The sequence below is a fragment of the Phyllostomus discolor genome, chromosome 13 (assembly GCF_004126475.2).
Source record: "Phyllostomus discolor isolate MPI-MPIP mPhyDis1 chromosome 13, mPhyDis1.pri.v3, whole genome shotgun sequence".
NCBI lineage: Eukaryota > Metazoa > Chordata > Mammalia > Chiroptera > Phyllostomidae > Phyllostomus > Phyllostomus discolor.
In genome coordinates, this window is record NC_040915.2 from 67,512,862 (window position 1) to 67,533,361 (window position 20,500).

Sequence of the window (20,500 nt, forward strand, 5' to 3'; positions counted from 1 at the left end):
TTATACATTTAACTGTAATCATCTATATGTTTTCACCAATCCATCTTTGGTTGAGCAATGCAGAACTAACTGCCATGACTGGCCTGCTCCTTGATACTTAGACAAGTAACAAGTTGACAATCTAGTCCATGATCACTGGGGAGAAGAACTGATACAAGGCTGGTGCTCTAACTCAGCAATGTGCAACCAGTTAGCACAAGAATTTTTAAAACCTGCAACACCTGCCTTTTTAGTCAGGGGCACTGTCCTCTCTTAGGCTGTCAAATAAAAAAGTGACCACAGCCAACACAACAACAGCCCTCCAGTGTGAATGCCTGTGTTGGACCATGAACACACAAGTCAGCTCTACTAAGCTGCATCTTACTGGTCACATTGTATAATAAGGTTGTGACTGATTTGTTAATTCTTAGTATCAGAAATCCTGATATACAAGTATAGGCACCTGATTTCTTAAAAAGTCATTTCAGAGCAAAAAAGCTAAGTAATTACTACTACTATTATTATTTTTATAAATCAATCAGAATTACACCTACTTTTTGTCAGATTAGCAAAAATATATTTTTTGGTATGCCACAGACTTTTAACAATTAGTTTATGTGTGCCATGAGCTGCAAAAGGTTGAAAATTGCTGCTCTAATTCATTACATTTAATTTAAATAAATAAATCATATCTTCCTCTGCCAAGCTGGTTATAAGCTCCTTGAAAGCACAAATCTTGTCTGAATGTTTCCTGTACCAACAGCCACAGTGGTGACTGGCAGAGAGAAAGCCGAAGTAATTAGTGAATTAACTGATGGATAAACAAACTGTACACAATGCTCATTCACATGCCTGAGCGGCTTCCACCGGATGGATGTACACCAGGGTGTGCTCGGGACCATCCACCGACGTGTAGGAGGCACCATCTGCCGTGTACACCACCTGCTGGGGCGGGCGAACCTGGTCATCGGTGTAGACGATCTGAGCCACCGTTCCAGCGTCTGGAACAAAGTGTACCTGCGGCAAAAAGCGGCAAATATGTAGCAACTACCCCTGTAGAACAAAATCAATCTCCCAAAGCACTCTCACAAAGATACAGAGCAGACCAAGCCCAGCACACATTTGCATTTCTCAAATATCCCTAATGGAGAATGGGGATTGATACATCCTCATCTATGTTGAATTACTGACTCGGAGACAGGAGCCAAGCACCTTGTCACTCACTGATATACTGCTTACTATTAGGCAGCTGATTTAAACTCCCCTTTGCCTCAAATATCCATATCCAATGCACATATCTCTTAGCGGGAGTAAGGAGGGGGTGCTTAACTGATCCTGGAAGTATGACCAAAGATTTCTGGTTAACATTTCCAAAATACAAAATACAAATTATTCTGTAATGTGAAAAAATACGTCAAGACTCAAAAGCCAACTGCTTTTAACACATCATAAAAAATTCTACTTTGTAACTAATAGTACCTTTCAGCAGACACATTAAAATAAGGTCACTTTCCTTCCTACAAGTTCTTTCATACCCCAAGGCTGTACTGGGAGCATACCAGTAAACGTTTGCTGAATCAATGACTAACAGAATTCCTAGCCAACTAGAGAAAAGATAAGGAAAATTCTAATGAAGTACTTTTAAGGGGTTCTGGACAACTATTTCAATTGTCAACAGGGTACATAATTTTATATCTACCAAGAACTAAATTAGAAATTGAATTTTCTAAAATGCTTTCTGAGTAGTTAGCTTTGGAGGCTTGAATTCGTGAAGGCTCAAGTTTGGCATATGGCCCGAGGCTGATACGGAAGGTATATGAGCAGATGGCTGAGAACACATTTGGGAGAGAAATAATTTACGCACTGATGTTGAAGTTGAGCACTCGTAGGTTGGAATCCTTACTCCTACACTTGTCTTGGCTTTGGACCTAGCTTTTAATTTCCGCTTTCTCCAATGGAGAACAGTAGAAACAAAAGATGATATAAACTAATTTAGTCCCCAGAAAGAAACCTCGAGAGCAAATGCCATCAAGCGCCAACAGAAATAAAACAAACTTTCACTTCTACACTAAGGAATCAGTCCACCTTCTACATAAATTTAATTTGTCCGTGAACATAGAGTTGATATATTGGAAGAGTTAGGCTGGCAACATACTTGCGCTGCATATTTAAGTGCTGCAGGATCATTCTGATTTTAGATTTGGTCATTAACATCAAAACCTTGCACGGGTTTCAGTGCTTTAAAAGGGCAAAAAACATTTCCTCCTCAACTGGGTCTTTGCCACTCACTATTCTGCTAACCCAGAATGCCCAGCTGGGAGGAGGGGCGGTTAGGAAGAGAAGGGGAATGGGGGATGGGCGGGGTAGGTAGCTCTGCTCTCTACTACTGTCTGGTTACCCACGCCTGGGGACCCTGGCCACGCTGCCATAACCACGTTCTCTTTTATTCTGTTCTTTCATGGACTACATTTCTGTTTATGAACAAAACATATCAAAATATAGAGCTGTATGAAAGTAGCCATCAAAATGGTTTCCATGAAAACAAAACAGTATTCTCAATGATTCTGCTAGAAGTATCTCTGGAACTTTTTATTTTTTTTTAAGTATTCGGACTCAGCCTTTTCAAACATACCAGATAATCAATTTTATTTACTATAACATTTATTATATTGCTTAAGTTAAATAAAATGTGTATATTTAAATGTTTCAAGTAACATCCTCATTTTGAATATTGTGATCATGTAATTTGATGAATAATTAAATAAAAACTACTGTTTATTATAATGCTTAAAAATTAAGTTTTATACTTTGGTCACATATAAAACACGGCTCCATATGACTGCCGACTCTTCTCAATGCATACCAAAAATGCAGAGGTTCGCCTTTCCTATAAGAATAGTCAAAAGAACAAGTAGCTGGTTATGATAGCAATTTGAAAGGCAGAGGTCACAATTATAGCAGCATTTCAATAAGTGACTAACATCCAGAGTTACTGACTCAAAGGGACAATTTTCAATTAGAGGTTTACATTCCTCATTTGAAAAGGAGAGAAAGCCACGCAGTTCACAGACATACCTCGTACTTCATTATGCGCAAAGAATCAAAGCCATATACTGGGTAACATCAAAGAAGTGCACTTTCAGTGCCAATAACAAAACAAAACAGAGCGGTGGTGCAGATTATGACACTGAATAGGGAAAGGCAGAGAAGCTGCTGGGTGGCAGCTCCGCCCTCCTGCACCACACCGCACGTGCTGACAGGCGTTCAGAGCGTGGACACGCTGCCTGCTCCTGACCTACCAGGTCTGCATGTCAGTGCCCTTCCGGCTGCTCACTACGTTAGGGAAGCTGCTATCTAGCTGTCAGCAATCTGTACCCAACTAGCAAACTGCTCTCACCACCACGCTGGAAAGACCACTCTTCACCTGTGCCGCACTCTCCTCATGATCTGCAGACGCAGGCCACACGTGGGAGCTCTCCTCTTTGGAGTCCATCCTTTCCCAACTGGACAGCTCCACGTCCAGGGCACCTAGGGCAGCATGGGGTGGAGGACAGTCATCCGTCCACCCCGTGAGTGCTCATGAAGGACAAGACGTCTCTGTAGTATGCCTGAAAAAAGAGAGAGAAGGACGAAGACTTTAAATAGATGCACACATTTTAATAAATTATAGTTTCAACCACAAGGAGAAAAATAAAACCTCCTAAAAGCTAACACACCTGGGCAAGTAGGTAAAAGTAGAGAAATCATGTGTTGTAATAATACAAGTATAGCATGCTTGCTATGCTCTAGGCACACATAATATAATGTACTTCTCTTCAGAAATACTTCAGGTAGCCCTGACTGGTGCAGCTCAGTGGCTTGGCCATCGTCCTACAAACAGAAAGAAAGGTCACTGGTTTGATTCCCAGTCAGGACATATGCTTGGGTTGTGAGCCACATCCCCAGTCAGAGGTGTGTGAGAGGCAGCTGACCGATGATGTTTCTCTCCCTCTCTTTCTCCTTTCCCCTCTCTCTAAAAATAAATAAAAAAGAAATAATTAGGGTAGTCCTCTTAGTTCTCCTGAGTGGGAGAATGAGGTTGTCCAAGGCTAAATGCAGGTGAGTAGTGGGCCACACCCGAGCCTGGGGGCTGCACAGCCCCAGCCGTCCCCTCTCTTCCACACCTGCTTAGGCGCTGAGTTCCTATACCACCTATTCGAAGTGAATGGCAGAGGAACAAGTTATAAAATGAGCAACACATGGCACACAGAAAAGGCTAAATTCTCTGGGGCCCAACTTGGTGAACATAAAGATAGACTTTGCTTCCCATTCGGTCAGTACAGGGGTGACTACAGAACAGATCAGAAGCTTCCCACTTGGTCAGTACAGGGGTGACTACGGAACAGATCGAAAGCCCTGCCAAACAACACCAGGCACTTGGTCTACATCGTGAAACCTTGTTCTTTTCCAAAACAGGCCCTTTAAGGAAATCAATCTCCCCTTTTGATGATGATAAAGTGCTGACATTCTAAAAGTCCCAAGAGATGGCTGCTGTAAAAGGGCAGCAGGGCAGCCACGCCGGTAAAGCAGCATGTGTAGACAGGAAAGGTCAGCCTGCGTGGAGCACCTTCAGCTGAGGATGAGGAAGGCCGCTGGCCAGGACCCAGCCAGACCAGGGTTTTCTCCACTGTTAGTGGTGAAGGCAACCTAAGTCTTGCCCTCTGGGGCATTGAGTTGAAACTGGCTATTAAGACAAAAAAGACTTAGAAAGAGCCTTTTGACCCTCTTTCTCTTCTTGCCTAAGAGACTGAAATGGAAAGACCTACTCCAGGAGGGGAATCTTAGGATGCTTGCCTTAGCCTAATTTGAATAAGCATGGTAAATGGGAGGGCTTCTGGTAGAGGCTTCCTAGACTCTGACTGCCACGTGTGTGCGCACAGCTGCTCCTCAACTCCCTGCAACCTGCCCGTTCTCTCAGCTGCCCCTTCTCCTCCTGTATCCAAGATGCCATGTATACCCAGTGCAATCTCCCTGTCTTCAAATGTCCATGCTGATGTGAATGCCCGGTGTACATGTGTTAAAAATTTGATCTTGACTGAGCAGAGGGAAGATGGCAGCATGGTAGGAGGAAGCAGATTCCACTTTCCCCTACACACAGGAGAAAAACCTAGCCGATCTACAGAGGAACAGAGTAAACAGCCAAGAGTACCACAGCATATATGAAAATAGGAGATCAAAAATTACAGCGGACACTGAAAACCCAGACGGTAAGGAGAGTGCTTCAGGACAATAAGGGCCCAGGGATCAGCCACGGGAGCAGGGAAGCTGCAGTCCCAGGCCTGGGGCTCACGGGGTCTCCCACAAGGCTCTAGGGGAAGGGCTGGGTCAACCGCTCCCTCCCCGGCCAAACAAGGATTGAGCAGCACTGGAGGAGGTCTGGTTGCTTGAAGGTGCAGAGAGGGGAGCACGGTCTGAGTGGCATACACACAGGGACTGTGAGCACCCACGCATAGCCCTGGGAAGAGTGCGTGCCCGAGCCTGTGCAACCAAGGGCGGCCTGGCCATGTGCCCGCAACCCAGGTACAGTGTGGCTCTGTGGAAGACCAGGAGCCCACAACTGGAAACCCAGGGGAGATGCATGCTCCGTAGGAGCCCCTAAGCCCACACCTGTAAAACCGAGGGAGTCACGCGCTCTGCTCCGTAGGAGCCTTGGAGCCCACACCCGTAGACCTGAGAGAAGCGAGCTTGGGAGGGCCTGGATCCCACACCCAGGGCCCTGTGGAAAGGCACCAGACTGGCTCTGGGGGGACTGTGCATCTGAGTGCTGAACAGGAAGGGACAAAAGCAAAACCAATAGCCCCTCTGCTTGCTATAGCCAGCAAGACCAGAGAAGCCGGTTTGGCTAGTTTAAAACCAACAGGGGGTTTGTTGTTTTTGTTTATTTTTTATTGTTGGTTTGTTTGATTTTTTTAAGTGATCTTTTATTTTTTAATTTTTATTATTTTTATATCTCTCAATTCCTTTTGCTTTTCTTTCCTTCTTTCTAGTTTTATTCCTTCTTCCTTTCTTTCCTATTTTATCTCTACTTCCTTCTTTCTGCTTTTTTCTTTTTCTTTCTTTTTAAATACCCACAAGTGAGACAAAAAATCAAAACAAAACAGGAACTGTGAAAAGACCAGAGTTGGACCCAAAGAGGGGGCATACCAACAGCTAAGACAGCGAGCAAAACAAATTTCACTGTGCTATTACAGAGAACCTGCAAGTTATTGCATATTTATATTATTATTTTTTCATTATTCTTACATCTTTTATTTTAATAGTATTTTTGTATTTCTCTTCTTTTTGTATAGTCTTCTTTGCTTGGCTGGTTAAATTGTATCATTTGACAGGTTTCCCCTGTTCTCTCATTCATAGTGTATTCCTAATTTACTGTCCTTCACTTCATTTGTGTTCCATTAGCACATTACTCAAGGTCCTACACTCCCTATTCTTGTTATCTAGATCTCATAGATTCTGTCATCTGATTAGTGCTCTAATATTACTGTAAATAATACCTATTCCATACAATTGTAAATACTATACAACACCCCTCCCAGATCTTAGCCCACTTCATGATCTATTGAAATCTATCACTGTAGTGGTTAACTCTATTCTCTCATACACTACACCTATTTACTATTCTTTACTCCCACCTTACCTCAGAATCTGACCTCCCACAACCTCCCTACTTTCTAGATCCAACTCACAATCCTTCCCTTCCCAACAAGAGTCTTATCTTCTTTCCATCCATTCTAAAAAGTGGCTAGTTGGGTGGAATATCACAGTTAACACTATACATAGCCAAAGGATCTCCTATTTCTTCTCTACCGGCTGCTACTGTAAATATCATAGAATACTCTCTTGCTGTCTTAAACCATTTGCCTTACCCTTCCAACTGATCACAAAGAAGAGTAGGTAGAAGCTGTGAACACCAGCTTACCCAAAGGAGACTGCACCACTGAATCTCACAGGTATTCTACCACAGAAGTTCATACCATAAACCCAGGGAGCCAGAACACGTCAACTTAAGAAGCAGAGGCTAACAAGAAGAGTCTCACAAACAATGGGAAAACAAAGAAACAATCCCCAACTGAAGGGAAAGGAGGAAGCCTCATTCTTTTCATTTAGCAAAAGAATGCTAAATGAAATAGAGGCAACTCAACTATCAGATATTGAGTTCAAAGCAATCATTATCAGGAAGCTCAATGAGCTCACAATGAGCTACCAGAAACTACAGGGAAGCTACAATGAACTCACTGCAAACTATATCAACATGAAAAAGGAAATAGAAACTATCAACGAGGGGCAAGAGGAAATGAAGAATACAATTTCTGAACTGAAGAACACAAAAGAAGAAATCAAAAGCAGGATCAATGAAGCAGAAGATCAGATCAGTGAGCTGGTGGACAAAGTAGAAAAAAACACCCAGAAAGAGCAAGAAAAGGAAAAGAGGCTCAAAAAGAATGAAAAGGGATTAAGAGAAATGCAAGATAATATGAAACATAATAATATCCATATAATAGGGATACCAGAAGGAGAAGAAGAAGAGCAAGGGAAAGAAAACCTATCTGAAAAAATAATGATGGAAAACTTCCCTAATTTGATGAGAGAAAAATTCACACAAATCCAGGAAACACGGAGAGTCCCAATCAAGAGGAACCCCAAAAGGCCCACCTCAAGACACACATCATAATTAAAATGGCAAAATTTCAAGACAAAGAGAGAGTCTTAAAAGCAGCAAGGGAGAAACAGGAAGTAACATACAAGGGAGCCCCAATAAGGCTAGCAGCTGACTTTTCAATGGAAATGCTCCAAGCCAGAAGAGAATGGCAAGAAATATTCCAAGTAATGAGAACCAGAGGTCCACAACCAAGGCTACTTTACCCAGCAAGGCTCTCAATCAAGATAGAAGGCCAAATAAGGAGCTTCCCAGACAAAAGAAGTCCAAAAAAATACACCTCCACCAAACCAGCTCTGCAAGAGATGCTAAAGGGCCTACTTTAAGGAAAGGAAGGAAAAGAGAGAGAGAGGAACACAGGTACAAAAATGGCAATGAATAAGTACCTATCAATAATAACCTTAAACATAAATGGATTAAATGTTCCAATCACAAGACATAGAATAGCTGAATGGATAAGAAAGCATGACCCACACATATGCTGCCTACAAGAGACCGACCTCAGGACACAATATCTACAGAGACTGAAAGTGAAGTGCTAGAAACAAATTTTCCAAGCAAACGAACAGGAAAAAAAAGCTGGGTAGCTATACTCATATCAGACAAAATAGACTTCAAAAAAAGGGTCATAAAGAGAGACCCAGAAGGTCACTTCATAATACTCAAGGGAAGAATCCACCAAGAAGGCATAAACATTGTAAATATATATATGCACCCAACATAGAAGCACCCAAATACATAAAGAAAATCTTGGAGGACTTAGAGAAAGATATTGACAGCAACACAATTATAGTAGGGGATTTTAACACCCCACTGTCAAAGATGGACAGGTCTTCCAAACAAAATATCAACAAAGATACTGTGGCATTGAACAATGCCCAAGATGAAATGGACTTAACTGATATATATAGAGAGCAATCCATCCCAAAGAAGCTGAATACACATTCGTTTAAAATGCACATGGAACATTTTCAAAGACAGACCACATGACAGGACACAAAACAAGCCTCAAAAAATTCAAGAAAATTGAAATTATACCAAGCATCTTCTTGGATTCAAGGTAATGAAACTAGAAACTGACCCCAAGGAAAAAACCCAAAAGACTCAAACTCATGGAGATTGAATAGCATGCTATTCAACAATGAATGGGTCAAGAATGAAATTAGGGAAGAAATCAAAAAGTTTTTGGAAACAAACAAAAATGAACTCACAACAACCCAAAACTTATGGGACACAGCGAAGGCAGTCCTGAGAGGGAAGTTCATAGCGATACAGGCATACCTAAAAAAGATAGAAACATTCCAAACAAACAACCTAACCCTACGTCTACAAGAACTTGAGGAACAACAACAAAGAACAGCCCAAAGCAAGTAGAAGGAAGGAAATAACCAAGATCAGAGCAGAATTAAATGACATAGAGACTAAAAGCACAATTCTAAGGATCAATGAATCCAGGAGCTGGTTTTTGAAAAGATAAACAAAATCAACAAGCCTTTAAGCAGGCTCATCAAGAAAAAAAGAGAGAAGACCCAAATAAACACAATAAGAAAAGAAAGAGGAGAGATTACAACTGATACCACAGAAATACAAAGGATTGTAAGAAATTACCACGAAGAACTGTATGCCAAGAAATTTGAAAGCCTAGGTGAAATGGACAAATTTCTAGAAAAATATAATCTTCCAAAACTCAATGAAGAAGAAGCAGAAAGCCTGAACAGACCAATAACAGCAAATGAAATTGAAGCAGTAATCAAAAAACTCCCAAAACACAAAAGCCTGGGACCGGATGGTTTCACAGAAGAATTCCATACAGCATTTAAGGAAGAGCTAACCCCTGTCCTTCACAGACTATTCCAAAAGATCCAAAATGATGGAAGACTCCCAAACTCTTTTTAGGAAGCCAGCATCACCCCAATCCCAAAACCAGATAAAGATACAACAAAGAAAGAAAACTTCAGGCCAATATCGCTGATGAACATAAACACTAAAATCCTCAACAAAATATTAGCAATCTGCATCCAACAATACATTAAAAAGATCATACACCATGACCAAGTGGGATTCATCCCAGGGATGCAAGGATGGTACAATATTTGCAAATCAGTAAGTGTAATACATCACATAAAAAAAGCACAGGCAAAAATCACATGATCATATCAACAGATGCAGAAAAAGCATTTGACAAGGTACAGCACCCATTTATGATAAAAACACTCAGCAAAGTGGGAAGAGAGGGAGCATTCCTCAACCTAATAAAGGCCATATATGAGAGACCTACACCAACATCATACTCAATGGGCAAAAACTAAAATCTTTTCCACTAAGATCAGAAACAAGACAGGTTGTCCAGTTTCACCACTTCTATTCAATATAGTACTGGAAGTTTTAGCCACAGCGATCAGACAAGAAAAGGAAATAAAAGGCATCCAAATTGGAAAGGAGGAAACAAAACTGTCACTGTTTGCAGATGACATAATAGTGTACATAGAAAGTCCTATAGACTTGGCCAAAAAACTGCTGACCTAATAAATGAATTTGGCAAAACAGCAGGATACAAAGTCAATATCCAGAAATCAAAGCCATTTTTGTACACCAACAATGAAACAGCAGAAGCAGAAATCAAGAAAAAAATCCCATTCAATATAGCAAAAAGAAAAATAAAATACATAGGAGTAAACCTACCAAAGAGGTAAAAGACCTGTATTCAGAAAACTATACAACACTGAAGAAAGAAATCTAGGAAGACACAAATAAATGGAAACATATACCGTGTTCATGGATTGGAAGAATTAACATCATCAAAATGTCCATACTACCCAAAGCAATGTACAGATTCAATTCAATACCTATTAAAGTACCAATGGCATATTTCACAGACAGAACAAACACTTCAAAAATTCATATGGAACCACAAGCGACCCTGAGTAACTGCTGCAATTTTGAGAAAGAAGAGTAAAGTAGGAGGAATCACAATACCTGACACTAAACTGTATTACAAGGCCACTGTAATCAAAACAGCCTGGTACTGGCATAAAAACAGGCACATGGACCAATGGAACAGAACAGAGAGCCCAGAAATAAACCCAAGTCTCTATGGTCAATTAATATTCGACAAAGGGGGCCGCAACATAAAATGGAGTAAAAATAGCCTCTTCAACAAATGGTGTTGGGAGAACTGGACAGCAATGTGCAAAAAAATGAAACTTGAGCACCAACTTACACCATACACAAAAATAAACTCAAGGTGGATAAAAGATTTAAATATAAACCATGACACCATTAAAGTCCCAGAGGACAACATAGGCAGGAAAATCTCAGATATTTCATGCAGCAACATTTTTACTGATATGTCCCCTAGAGCAAGGGACATAAAGGAAAGAATAAACAAATGGGATCTCATCAAAATAAAAAGCTTCTGCAGAGCTAAAGAAAACAGTATTAAAATAAAAAGAGAACCAACCGTATAGGAAAACATATTTGCCAATGATACCTCAGACAAGGGTTTAATCTCCAAAATATATAAAGAACTTACACAACTCTGCTCTAAGAAGACAAACAACCCAATTAAAAAATGGGCAAAGGACTTGAACAGACATTTCTCCAAGGAGGACACACAAAGGATCCAGAGACATATGAAAAGATGCTCAGTATCGCTAGCTATCAGAGAGATGCAAATCAAAACCACAATGAGATATCACTTCACACTGGTCAGAATGGCCATCACAAACAAAGCAACAAACAGCAAGTATTGGAGAGGTTGTGGAGAAAAAGGAACTCTAGTGCACTGTTGGTGGGACTGCAGACTGGTACAACCACTATGGAAAACAGTATGGAATTTCCTCAGAAAACTGAAAATGGAACTGAAAACTGCCTTTTGACCCAGCAATTCCACTGCTGGGATTATATCCTAAGAACTCTGAAACACCAATCCAAAAGGACCTATGCACCCCAACATTCATAGCAGCACAATTTACAATAGCCAAGTGCTGGAAGCAACCTAGGTGACCATCAGTAAATGAGTGAATCAAAAAGCTATGGTACATAGCTTTTACATGGTGGAATTCTATGCAACAGAATGAAGGAGCTCCTACCTTGGCTCCAGCCAAGTGCTGGAAGCAACCTAGGTGCCCATCAGTAAATGAGTGAATCAAAAAGCTATGGTACATAGCTTTTACATGGTGGAATTCTATGCAACAGAATGAAGGAGCTCCTACCTTTTTTGACAGCATGGATGGAACTGGAAAGCATTATGCTAAGCTAAATAAGCCAGGCAGTGAAAGACAAATACCATATGATCTCACCTTTAACAGGAACCTAATCAACAAAACAAACAAACACGCAAAATATAACCCAAGACACTGAAACAGAGAACAGGGTGACAGTGACCAGAGGGGAGAAGGGAGGAAATTTCAGGGGAATTTCAGGGGAAAAGGGGAAGGGTTTACAGGAACAAGTATAAAGGACACATGGACAAAAACTAGGGGGGGTGGAAATGGTAGGGAGGTAGGAAGGGATGGTGGGTGTGGTGGGATGAGAGTAAAGGACAGAAAACTGTACTTGAACAATGATTAAAATAAAGTTAAAAATAAATAAACCATCAAAAAAAATTTTTATCTTCCCATTAATCTGCCTCTTAATTTACTAGCTCAGCTAGAAGAACTTAGAAGGTGAGAGGGAAAATGTCATTTTTTAGCTCCCACAAGGGCAATAAGCTGACAGGAAGTTCTAAGATCACGCACATTCCCATCTCTGAACCAGATCAAGGCCCAAAGACAAAAGAAAGGAAAGAAAGGAAAGATACTAGAACACCCGCTGTCAGGACCTAACTCTGAGATAGAGAACTGTCAGGTCCAACTGCACAGCAGCCTCTTCCTGGCCACGGAGCAGCCTGCTCCTACTACACAGCACCGGGTCCGCACCACCCCAGCCCTCCCACCACACACACTGCTCCTACAGGCACCTGCTCCTCCTCCATCGGAGTCCTGCAAGCAGGGGCCAGGTCCACCAGGAGGTGAACGTATAGACCAATGGACAAGGGGGGACAGAAGAAATGGAAACGTAAGCCCCGGCTGGCATAGCTCAGTGGATTGAGCTTGGGCTGCGAACCAAAGTGTCGCAGGTTCGATTCCCAGCCAGGGTACATGCTTGGGTTGCAGGCCATAACCCCCCAGCAACCGCACATTGATGTTTCTCTCTCCCTTTCTCTCTCTCTCTCTCTCTCTCCCCCCCTTCCCTCTCTAAAAGTGAATAAATAAAAAATCTTAAAAAAAAAAAAAGAAATGGAAATGTTGTATATCTTGTACCTGGACTGGAGTGGTAAATACATGGGAAATAATGTGTCAAAAGTAAAAAATCCATTGAATTAAAATATGTGAATTTTTTCATGTATAAATTGTAGCCTAATAAATGTTTTTTAAAAAACTCCTTATAAATAGCACTATTTAAGCGAATATTAAAAGATATTCAGGATGAGTTGTACAGTATGTTAATGATACCTCAACAAAGCTGTTATATTTTTTAAAAGAACAAAGATATTAAGAAACCTAGGAATAAGTGTTTACAACAATAAACAAAGATCTATATGAATAAAAACATGTTTTTCTTTTGTTCAAAAGGACATAAAAGGCTCGGTATCACAAATCATAAAATGTTCCATATGGGAAGCATTTTAAAATTTTATTTTCAAATAATTTCAGACAGAAAAGCTACAAAAATAACAAATAATTCCTGTATTTCTTCACTCAGCTTGCCTGAATGTGAGCATATCATGTTTACTTTATTATTCTCTTTTTAAAATTAAATTTATTGAGGTGACATTGGTTAATAATGTTATATAGGCTTCAAGTGTACAATTCTATGTCATCTATACATTGCACTGTGTGCCCACCACCCAAAGCCACATCTCCTTCTGTCACCACATATTTGACGCCCTTACTATTCACCTGCCCCTCTTCCCTCTGGTCACCATCATACACTTGTCTGTATCTTTGAGTTTTCATTTGTTTACCCTGTTTATCAATTCATTGCTTTCGGTTTTATATCCCACACATGAGTTAAGTCATATGGCTCTTGGCTTTTTCTGTCTGACTCATTTCACTTAACATGCTGTTATCAAGATCCATCCATGTCGTCATAAATGGCAGTACTTCATCTTTCCTTTCCTTATGGCTGAGTAGTGTTCGACTGTATGCTCCTACTGCTGGTGGGAACGTAAACTGGTGCAGCCACTATGGAAAACAGTATGTCGTTTCCTCAAAAAATTAAGAATACAGTTACATATAACTGAGCAACCCCTCTTCTGGGTATCTACCCCCAAATTTTGAAAACATTTACTGTTTTTGCAAAGATACGTGCCCCCCAGCCCATGTTCACTGCAACACTACTCAAGGTGGCCAAGACATGGGGACAACTTAAGTGTCACTCAGTAGATGGTTGGATGAAGAAGATGTGGCGCAGCTTTGGCAGGTGTGGCTCAGCTGCAGCATCATACTGTAAACTGGAAGGTCACAGGCTAAATTCTCCGTCAAAGCACAAACCTGGGATGCAGGCTCAGTACTGTCAGGGTGCTTACAGGAGGCAACCAGTCAATGTCTCTCTCTCACATCAATGTTTCTCTCCCGCTCTCTCTCCCTCCCTTCCCCTCTCTCCAAAACTCAATAAGCATGTCCTTGGGTGAGGATTAAAAAAAAATAGTACATATATACAATGGAATCCGTCTCTCTCTTAAACTATTTGACAGTATGTTGCAGATACAATGCCCTTTTAGTACTAAATTCATAGGTGTCCATTTCCAAAAAATGGGACATTTCCCCCCATAATCATAGTACTAGGATCAAAATCAGGAAGTTACCAGTGAAACAGTACTGTTACCTCATTTGTAGACCTTATTCAAAAGTTGCCAATTGTATATGCAGAGAAAAACAACTTTCCTGGGGGCCTGCAATTCAACCTGGTATCGCACACAGTGCACTGAGCTCCATGTCCCTTCAGCTCCCTCTGACCTGGAACAGTCCCGTCTTTCTTAGTTTTCCATGACCTTGATATTTTTGAAATGCACAGGCTATTTGTTTTTCAGAATATCTCTTGATTGGAGTTAATCTATTTTTTATTTATTTTTAATATATTTTATTGATTATGCTATTACAGTTGTCCCATTTCCCCCTTCACTCCCCTCCACCCTGTACACCCTCTCCCACCCACATTCCCCCACTTTAGTTCATGTCCATGTGTCATACTTATGAGTTCTTTAGCTTCTACATTTCTCATACTATTCTTGCCCTCCCCCTGTCTATTTTCTACCTACCATCTATGCTACTTATTCTCTGTACCTTTTCCCCCTCTCTCATCCTCCCACTCCCCTGTTGCTAACCCTCCATGTGATCTCCATTTCTGTGGTTCTGTTCCTGTTCTAGTTGTTGGCTTAGTTTGTTTTTGTTTTTGTTTTAGGTGTGGTTGTTAATAATTGTGAGTTTGCTGTCATTTTACTATACATGTTTTTTTTATCTTCTTTTTCTTAGATAAGTCCCTTTAACATTTCATATAATAAGGGCTTGGTGATGATGAACTCCTTTAACTTGACCTTATCTGAGAAGCACTTTATTTGCCCTTCCATTCTAAAGGAAAGCTTTGCTGGATAAAGCAATCTTGGATGTAGGTCCTTGCCTTTCATGACTTGGAATACTCCTTTCCAGCCCCTTCTTGCCTGCAAGGGCTCTTCTGAGAGATCAGCTGACAGTCTGATGGGAACTCCTTTGTAGGTGACTGTTTCCTTATCTCTTGCTGCTTCTAGGATTCTCTTTCATTTTTACCTTGGCTAATGTAATTATGATGTGCCTTGGTGTGTTCCTTCTTGGGTCCAACTTCTTTGGGACTCTCCGAGCTTCCTGGACTTCCTGGAAGTCTATTTCCTTTGCCAGATTGGGGAAGTTCTCCTTTATTATTTGTTCAGATAAGTTTTCCACTTGTTGCTCTCCCTCTTCCCCTTCTGGTACCCCTATAATTAGGATGTTGGAATGTTTCAAGATGTCCTGGCAGTTCCTAAGCTTCTCCTTGTTTTTTTTGAATTCTTATTTCTCCATTCTTTTCATTCTTTTCTGTTTGGTTGTTTCTTTCTTCCTCCTGGTCCACTCCATTGATTTGAGTCCCAGTTTCCTTTCCATCACTATTGGTTCCCTGTGCATTTTCCTTCATTTCTCTTATCATAGCTTTCATTTTTTCATCTAATTTCCAACCAAATTCAACCAATTCTGTGGGCATCCTGATCACCAGTGCTTTGAACTGTGCATCTGATAGGTTGGCTATCTCTTGGTCGCTTAAAAGTATTGGCTCTGGGGCTTTGATTTGTACTTCCATTTGAGCCATTTTTTTTTTTAATCTGGTGGCGCCTGTTATGTAGCGAGGGGTGGAAGGAGCCTTAGGTGTTCTCCTGGGTGGGGCAACCCAGTTGCTGGGTTGTGACGTTTTATGTGGGGGCAGGGTCTGAGAGGAAACAATGGCACTTGCTCCTCTCTGCATCGGATTTTGGTCCCTTCCGCCACTTCCCCCAAGCTAACTTGGCCTTTCTGGTGCTAATTCCCATGTGGGTGGGCTTGTGTGTACGTTCTAGGACCCCGTGGGTCTCTCCAATGAACTCTCCTGTGAGGCTGGGAGTTTCTCCCTGCACCACAACCCTACATAGGTGTTTTCAATCAGTGCCCCAAGGCTCTATTTCCCCGCACTGGGACTCTGGGTTGCGCTGGGACCCTGTCTCACTTTTGCCTGGTTTATCTGTGTTTGAATGTGGCCTGGACAGCCAGGCACCTTGTGCACAGTGCCTCACTTCACAGTCGCCACCTTGCTGGGTCTGCCAGCTGCCTGTGCTCTTGTGCTCGGGATGCCTTACTCGCCTGGGATGCATTACGCATTCAGTGCCACCGCTTTTTGTGCCACAACCCCTCTCCACCCAGCTGCCCACCTCTGCCCCTCCTACCAGTCTGAATGAATATGTGTATTTTAACTCCTTGGTTGTCCAACTTCCATACAGTTCAATTTTCTGTCAGATCTGGTTGTTATCTTGTTTCTAAATTGCTGCTGACCTTATTTTGGTTGTGTGAGGAGGCACAGTGTGTCTACCTATGCCTCCATCTTGGCCAGAAGTCCTTAATCTATTTCTTATTATTATACTCAGAAGATGTATTTTTAGCAGGAATACCATAAGAGATGTGTCCCTCCTATATGGGGATTTGAGATTTTTTCAATTCGGTTCATTGATTGTAGAGATACTCAAGTGCATACTACACTAGGCACTGGGATGTGATGATGATCAAGGCTGGCTCATCCCACATGCTAATGAAATACACATAGCCAAGTGCCTTGCTATATTTTTATGTGTGTGTTTTTTTAAGTAAGATGTTATTCATCTAGGGGGTTTTTTAATCCTCACCCAAAGATATGTTTATTGATCTCAGAATAAGAGAGAGAGACAGACGGAGAGAGAGAGAGGGAGGGAGGGAGGGAGGGAGGAAGGGAGGGAGGGGGGAGAGAGAGAGAGATCAGTTGCCTCCTGCACATGCCCCCACTGGGGATGAAACCCACAACGTTTTGGTGTACAGGACGACTCTCCAACCAACTGAGCCATCCAGCCAGGGCTGTATTTGTTTTAATGTCTAGAAAGGTGTTTATTGTATCTTTCATTTTGATTTTATTTATATCTTTTTTAATAGGCAATAAATTCAATTGACTCAAAATTCAAAAGGCACAAAAAGGTATACAGTAGACAACGTCCCTACCTGGAATCAATTAGCAGCTCTTCAGGAGCAACTTATATGATCAATTTCCTGTCTATCCCTCCAAAGACATCTTATGTATATACAAGCAAAAACATATATATTCTCTGCCTCTCCAACCACAAATAACAAATACTATTGATTCTATGCAAAGTAGCATCTCTTCTAAACCTCATTTATTCCACACAATACCATACTTCTTACACTGTTCCATATCCCTATAGTATTTCCTCATTCTTTCATAGAGCTGCATCACTTCACTGTAAGGATAGATCATAATTTATTGAATCAATATCGTGTAGATAAACATTTAGGTTATTTCTAATCTTCTGCTATTACAAGCAACACTGTGGACATCCATGTGAACAACTTTGGACATCCATTGTTTTACACGTGTTAGTATCCTGAACTCTTTCACAGTCTCTGAGGGAAGATACTGAACAAGTTAAAGTAGTTGCACAGCTATGAAATCATCACTAGTTTCTCAGCTCCAACACAGGAGCTCGTCTCCCTGCGCCTGGCACATGAGCACACCTCAGATACACAAGGAAAGGGCTCGCAGGGGAGGCAGCAGTTAGTTCAAGAGGAATAGTGGTTAACAGCTTGGGCTCTGACCTGGATTTGAATAGCAGTTCTGGGACTTAACTGACCTTGGGCAAAACACCAAAGTTCCCTAAATTCCTCTTCCTTTTCTGTAAAATTAGGACAAGTTTTGAGAGAGTGACATGAAATAATGCATGTCAAATACTTAGCACAATGCCCACTATGTAATAAATGGTCAACCTATTAGCTTTTAAAAAAAGGTATTCCCATGATATTGCATTTTTCTGTCTGTCTGCCTCCCCATCTCAACTTCTTTCAGGGCAAAGAATGTGTTTGTTCACAAGAGTGCCTCTAGATCTGACATGTGACAGGTGCTCAGTAAGTTGTGTGGAGTGGTTTAAAGACACCACCATGTGCAGTGGGACACCGAATCCCTGCCACAGCAATCAAGGATGGCTTCTCAGGGAAAATGAAACCTAAAGATGAACGGGAGCAAGTAAGCAAAAATGGGAAGGGACACACTGAAATGTCTCTGTTCTAATTCTACTAAAATATAGAAGGAAACATTGCATGACATAAAATTCCAGTAATTAATGGAATAAATAAATTCTCAGGCAAGAATAAAGGAGAGAAAAAGGGAAGTAACTGCCTGTCAAAGGTGGAGCAGAACAGGAGAGTTAATACATGCATAGGACAGTCAGTAAAATGTGGCAATAAGGAAGTGACATGCAGCCAACAGTAGCAGTTCCCGGTCATTTAGAACATTGTTAGCAAATAAAGAAGCCCAAGGTGGTCAAAACCCTTCAATTTGAAAAGTGTCTGGAATCCAAACAGAATACCCAGTTAGTAGCTCTTGCTCTTTAAGATACAGCTATAAGTCCTGTTGAGCTTCTGTAACCACTAAGCTACTTAAAATACCAGTGTGACATTGTGTAATTATTTACTGTTTAATAAGTTGTTCAGGAAAAATGAATTCTAAGCATGACTCAACACTAAGTCACTTTAAATCCTCTAGCATTGTGTCATCATCAGCAAAATGAGAACATAAAATGCTTTCAAACATCCTAGCCTTTGCTCAGATGGAAGCAGCAAAGTAGAAAGTCCATAGAATCTGAAGTGACATCGTGGCTTTGGAGTGTCTCAACTGCTCACCAGTGATATAACCTTGGCCAAATCCCAAACACTCTCAGTGTCACCGCAGGTAAAGCGGGAGTGGGGGTTATTACCTCCTAGAGTTATTGTGAGGGTCACAGGACATAGGCAAGACTTCTAGATACAAGCTCTGACACGTAGTAGTGCTCAAATATATCAACTTCTGTATTTTACAGATGAGCTTAGAAGAGGCTCAGAGTTGTCAAAATATTTCATATTTTAAAAACCTAACAATCTATCAAATAACAAATAACCTGTGTATGAATTTCCTTTATAAGGCTTGTCATATTTGTTTTCCTTTTTAACTGCATGATTCATTGAGCCCTGTTGATATTTTTTCATCTGCAATTTTCATTATTTTATTCTTCAATGACACTTGACATTCGATGTTATTTTATACTAGTTCCAGGTGTACAGGAGCCCTGTTGAGCGTGACTGACAAGAGCCCACCAGGAAGCATCCAGGCGCTGCTTCAGCGCTGTCCACCAGGCAGGTGCTGACCGGCTCTGTTAGCTCCCACTCCTCACCGGTTTGCCTCTTCCACAGACCGGAAAGAACCTGAGAGCCAAACTGTACTTTATCTAGAAAAGTCGTCCATATTCCCTTCTTTTACTAATTGTCCAATATGTTATAGACCTCATTTCCAGAAAGAGAGGGGCGTGCTTGCCTTTCTATCCTCTCTAATGACCTTATTCAACAAATATGTATTAAGAGACTTAGTATGTGTCAGGTACTGTTCTGCACCCTTAACAAACATCCGTGTATCAAAACAAAATGATACTCGTTTTCTTGAAGTTTCTAGTCTAGTTACTTTTTCTTGAACAGTGCTGTATAGTTAAAAGTGTAAGCTTTAGGATCAGGGTTCTAGGCTTCTTGATCTACCATGTGCTTAACAGGTGTGACATCAGTAAGCCACAAAATGATGCTGTTTCCTTATTTTGAAAATCTAAATTATCTGCCCAGGCTGATGGTTGTAAGAATAGATCTGTGTTTTATCAAGTCTATAGTGCACATTTTTCACATTTTAACATTTCTGAACTAGGGATCTATTTCACAACAGCAGTGACCTGCAATTGCTACCACCCAGGTGGCAGCAGGCTGGGTGGCCACCACTGGCTTCTGCTTGACCTTGCTCAAAGCCCTCCATTAGTTCTGGCCTCGCTTCCCCAAGTCATGTGTGTTGTCATCACTGGACACCCTAATCGCCATTTTAAATGTCTTCAGAAAGATGACGCACCCTGGCTGGTGTGGCTCAGTGATTGAGTGCAGGCCTGCAAAGCAAAGGGTCGCCGGTTCAATCTCTAGTCAGGTGCATGCCTGGGTTGCAGGCCAGATCCCCAGCAGGGGGCGTGCGAGAGGCAACCAC

The 20,500-nt window shown here is 41.3% G+C and overlaps 1 protein-coding gene across 3 annotated transcripts in view; it reads right to left on the bottom strand.

Moving 5' to 3' along the window:
• The window catches only part of PRDM10 (PR/SET domain 10), a 100,007-nt gene that overhangs the window by 51,651 nt on the left and 27,856 nt on the right, over positions 1-20,500 (bottom strand). For 2 of the 3 annotated variants that reach the window (XM_036014645.1, XM_036014646.1), the window contains exons 2-3: positions 3,377-3,587; positions 832-996 (exon numbers count right to left, since the gene is read on the bottom strand). In XM_036014645.1, the coding sequence (XP_035870538.1) occupies positions 832-996; positions 3,377-3,472 (261 nt within the window). In that variant the 5' untranslated portion in view covers positions 3,473-3,587. The remainder of the gene's footprint in view (positions 1-831; positions 997-3,376; positions 3,588-20,500) is intronic. The other variant, XM_028528555.2, reaches the window with a different exon arrangement.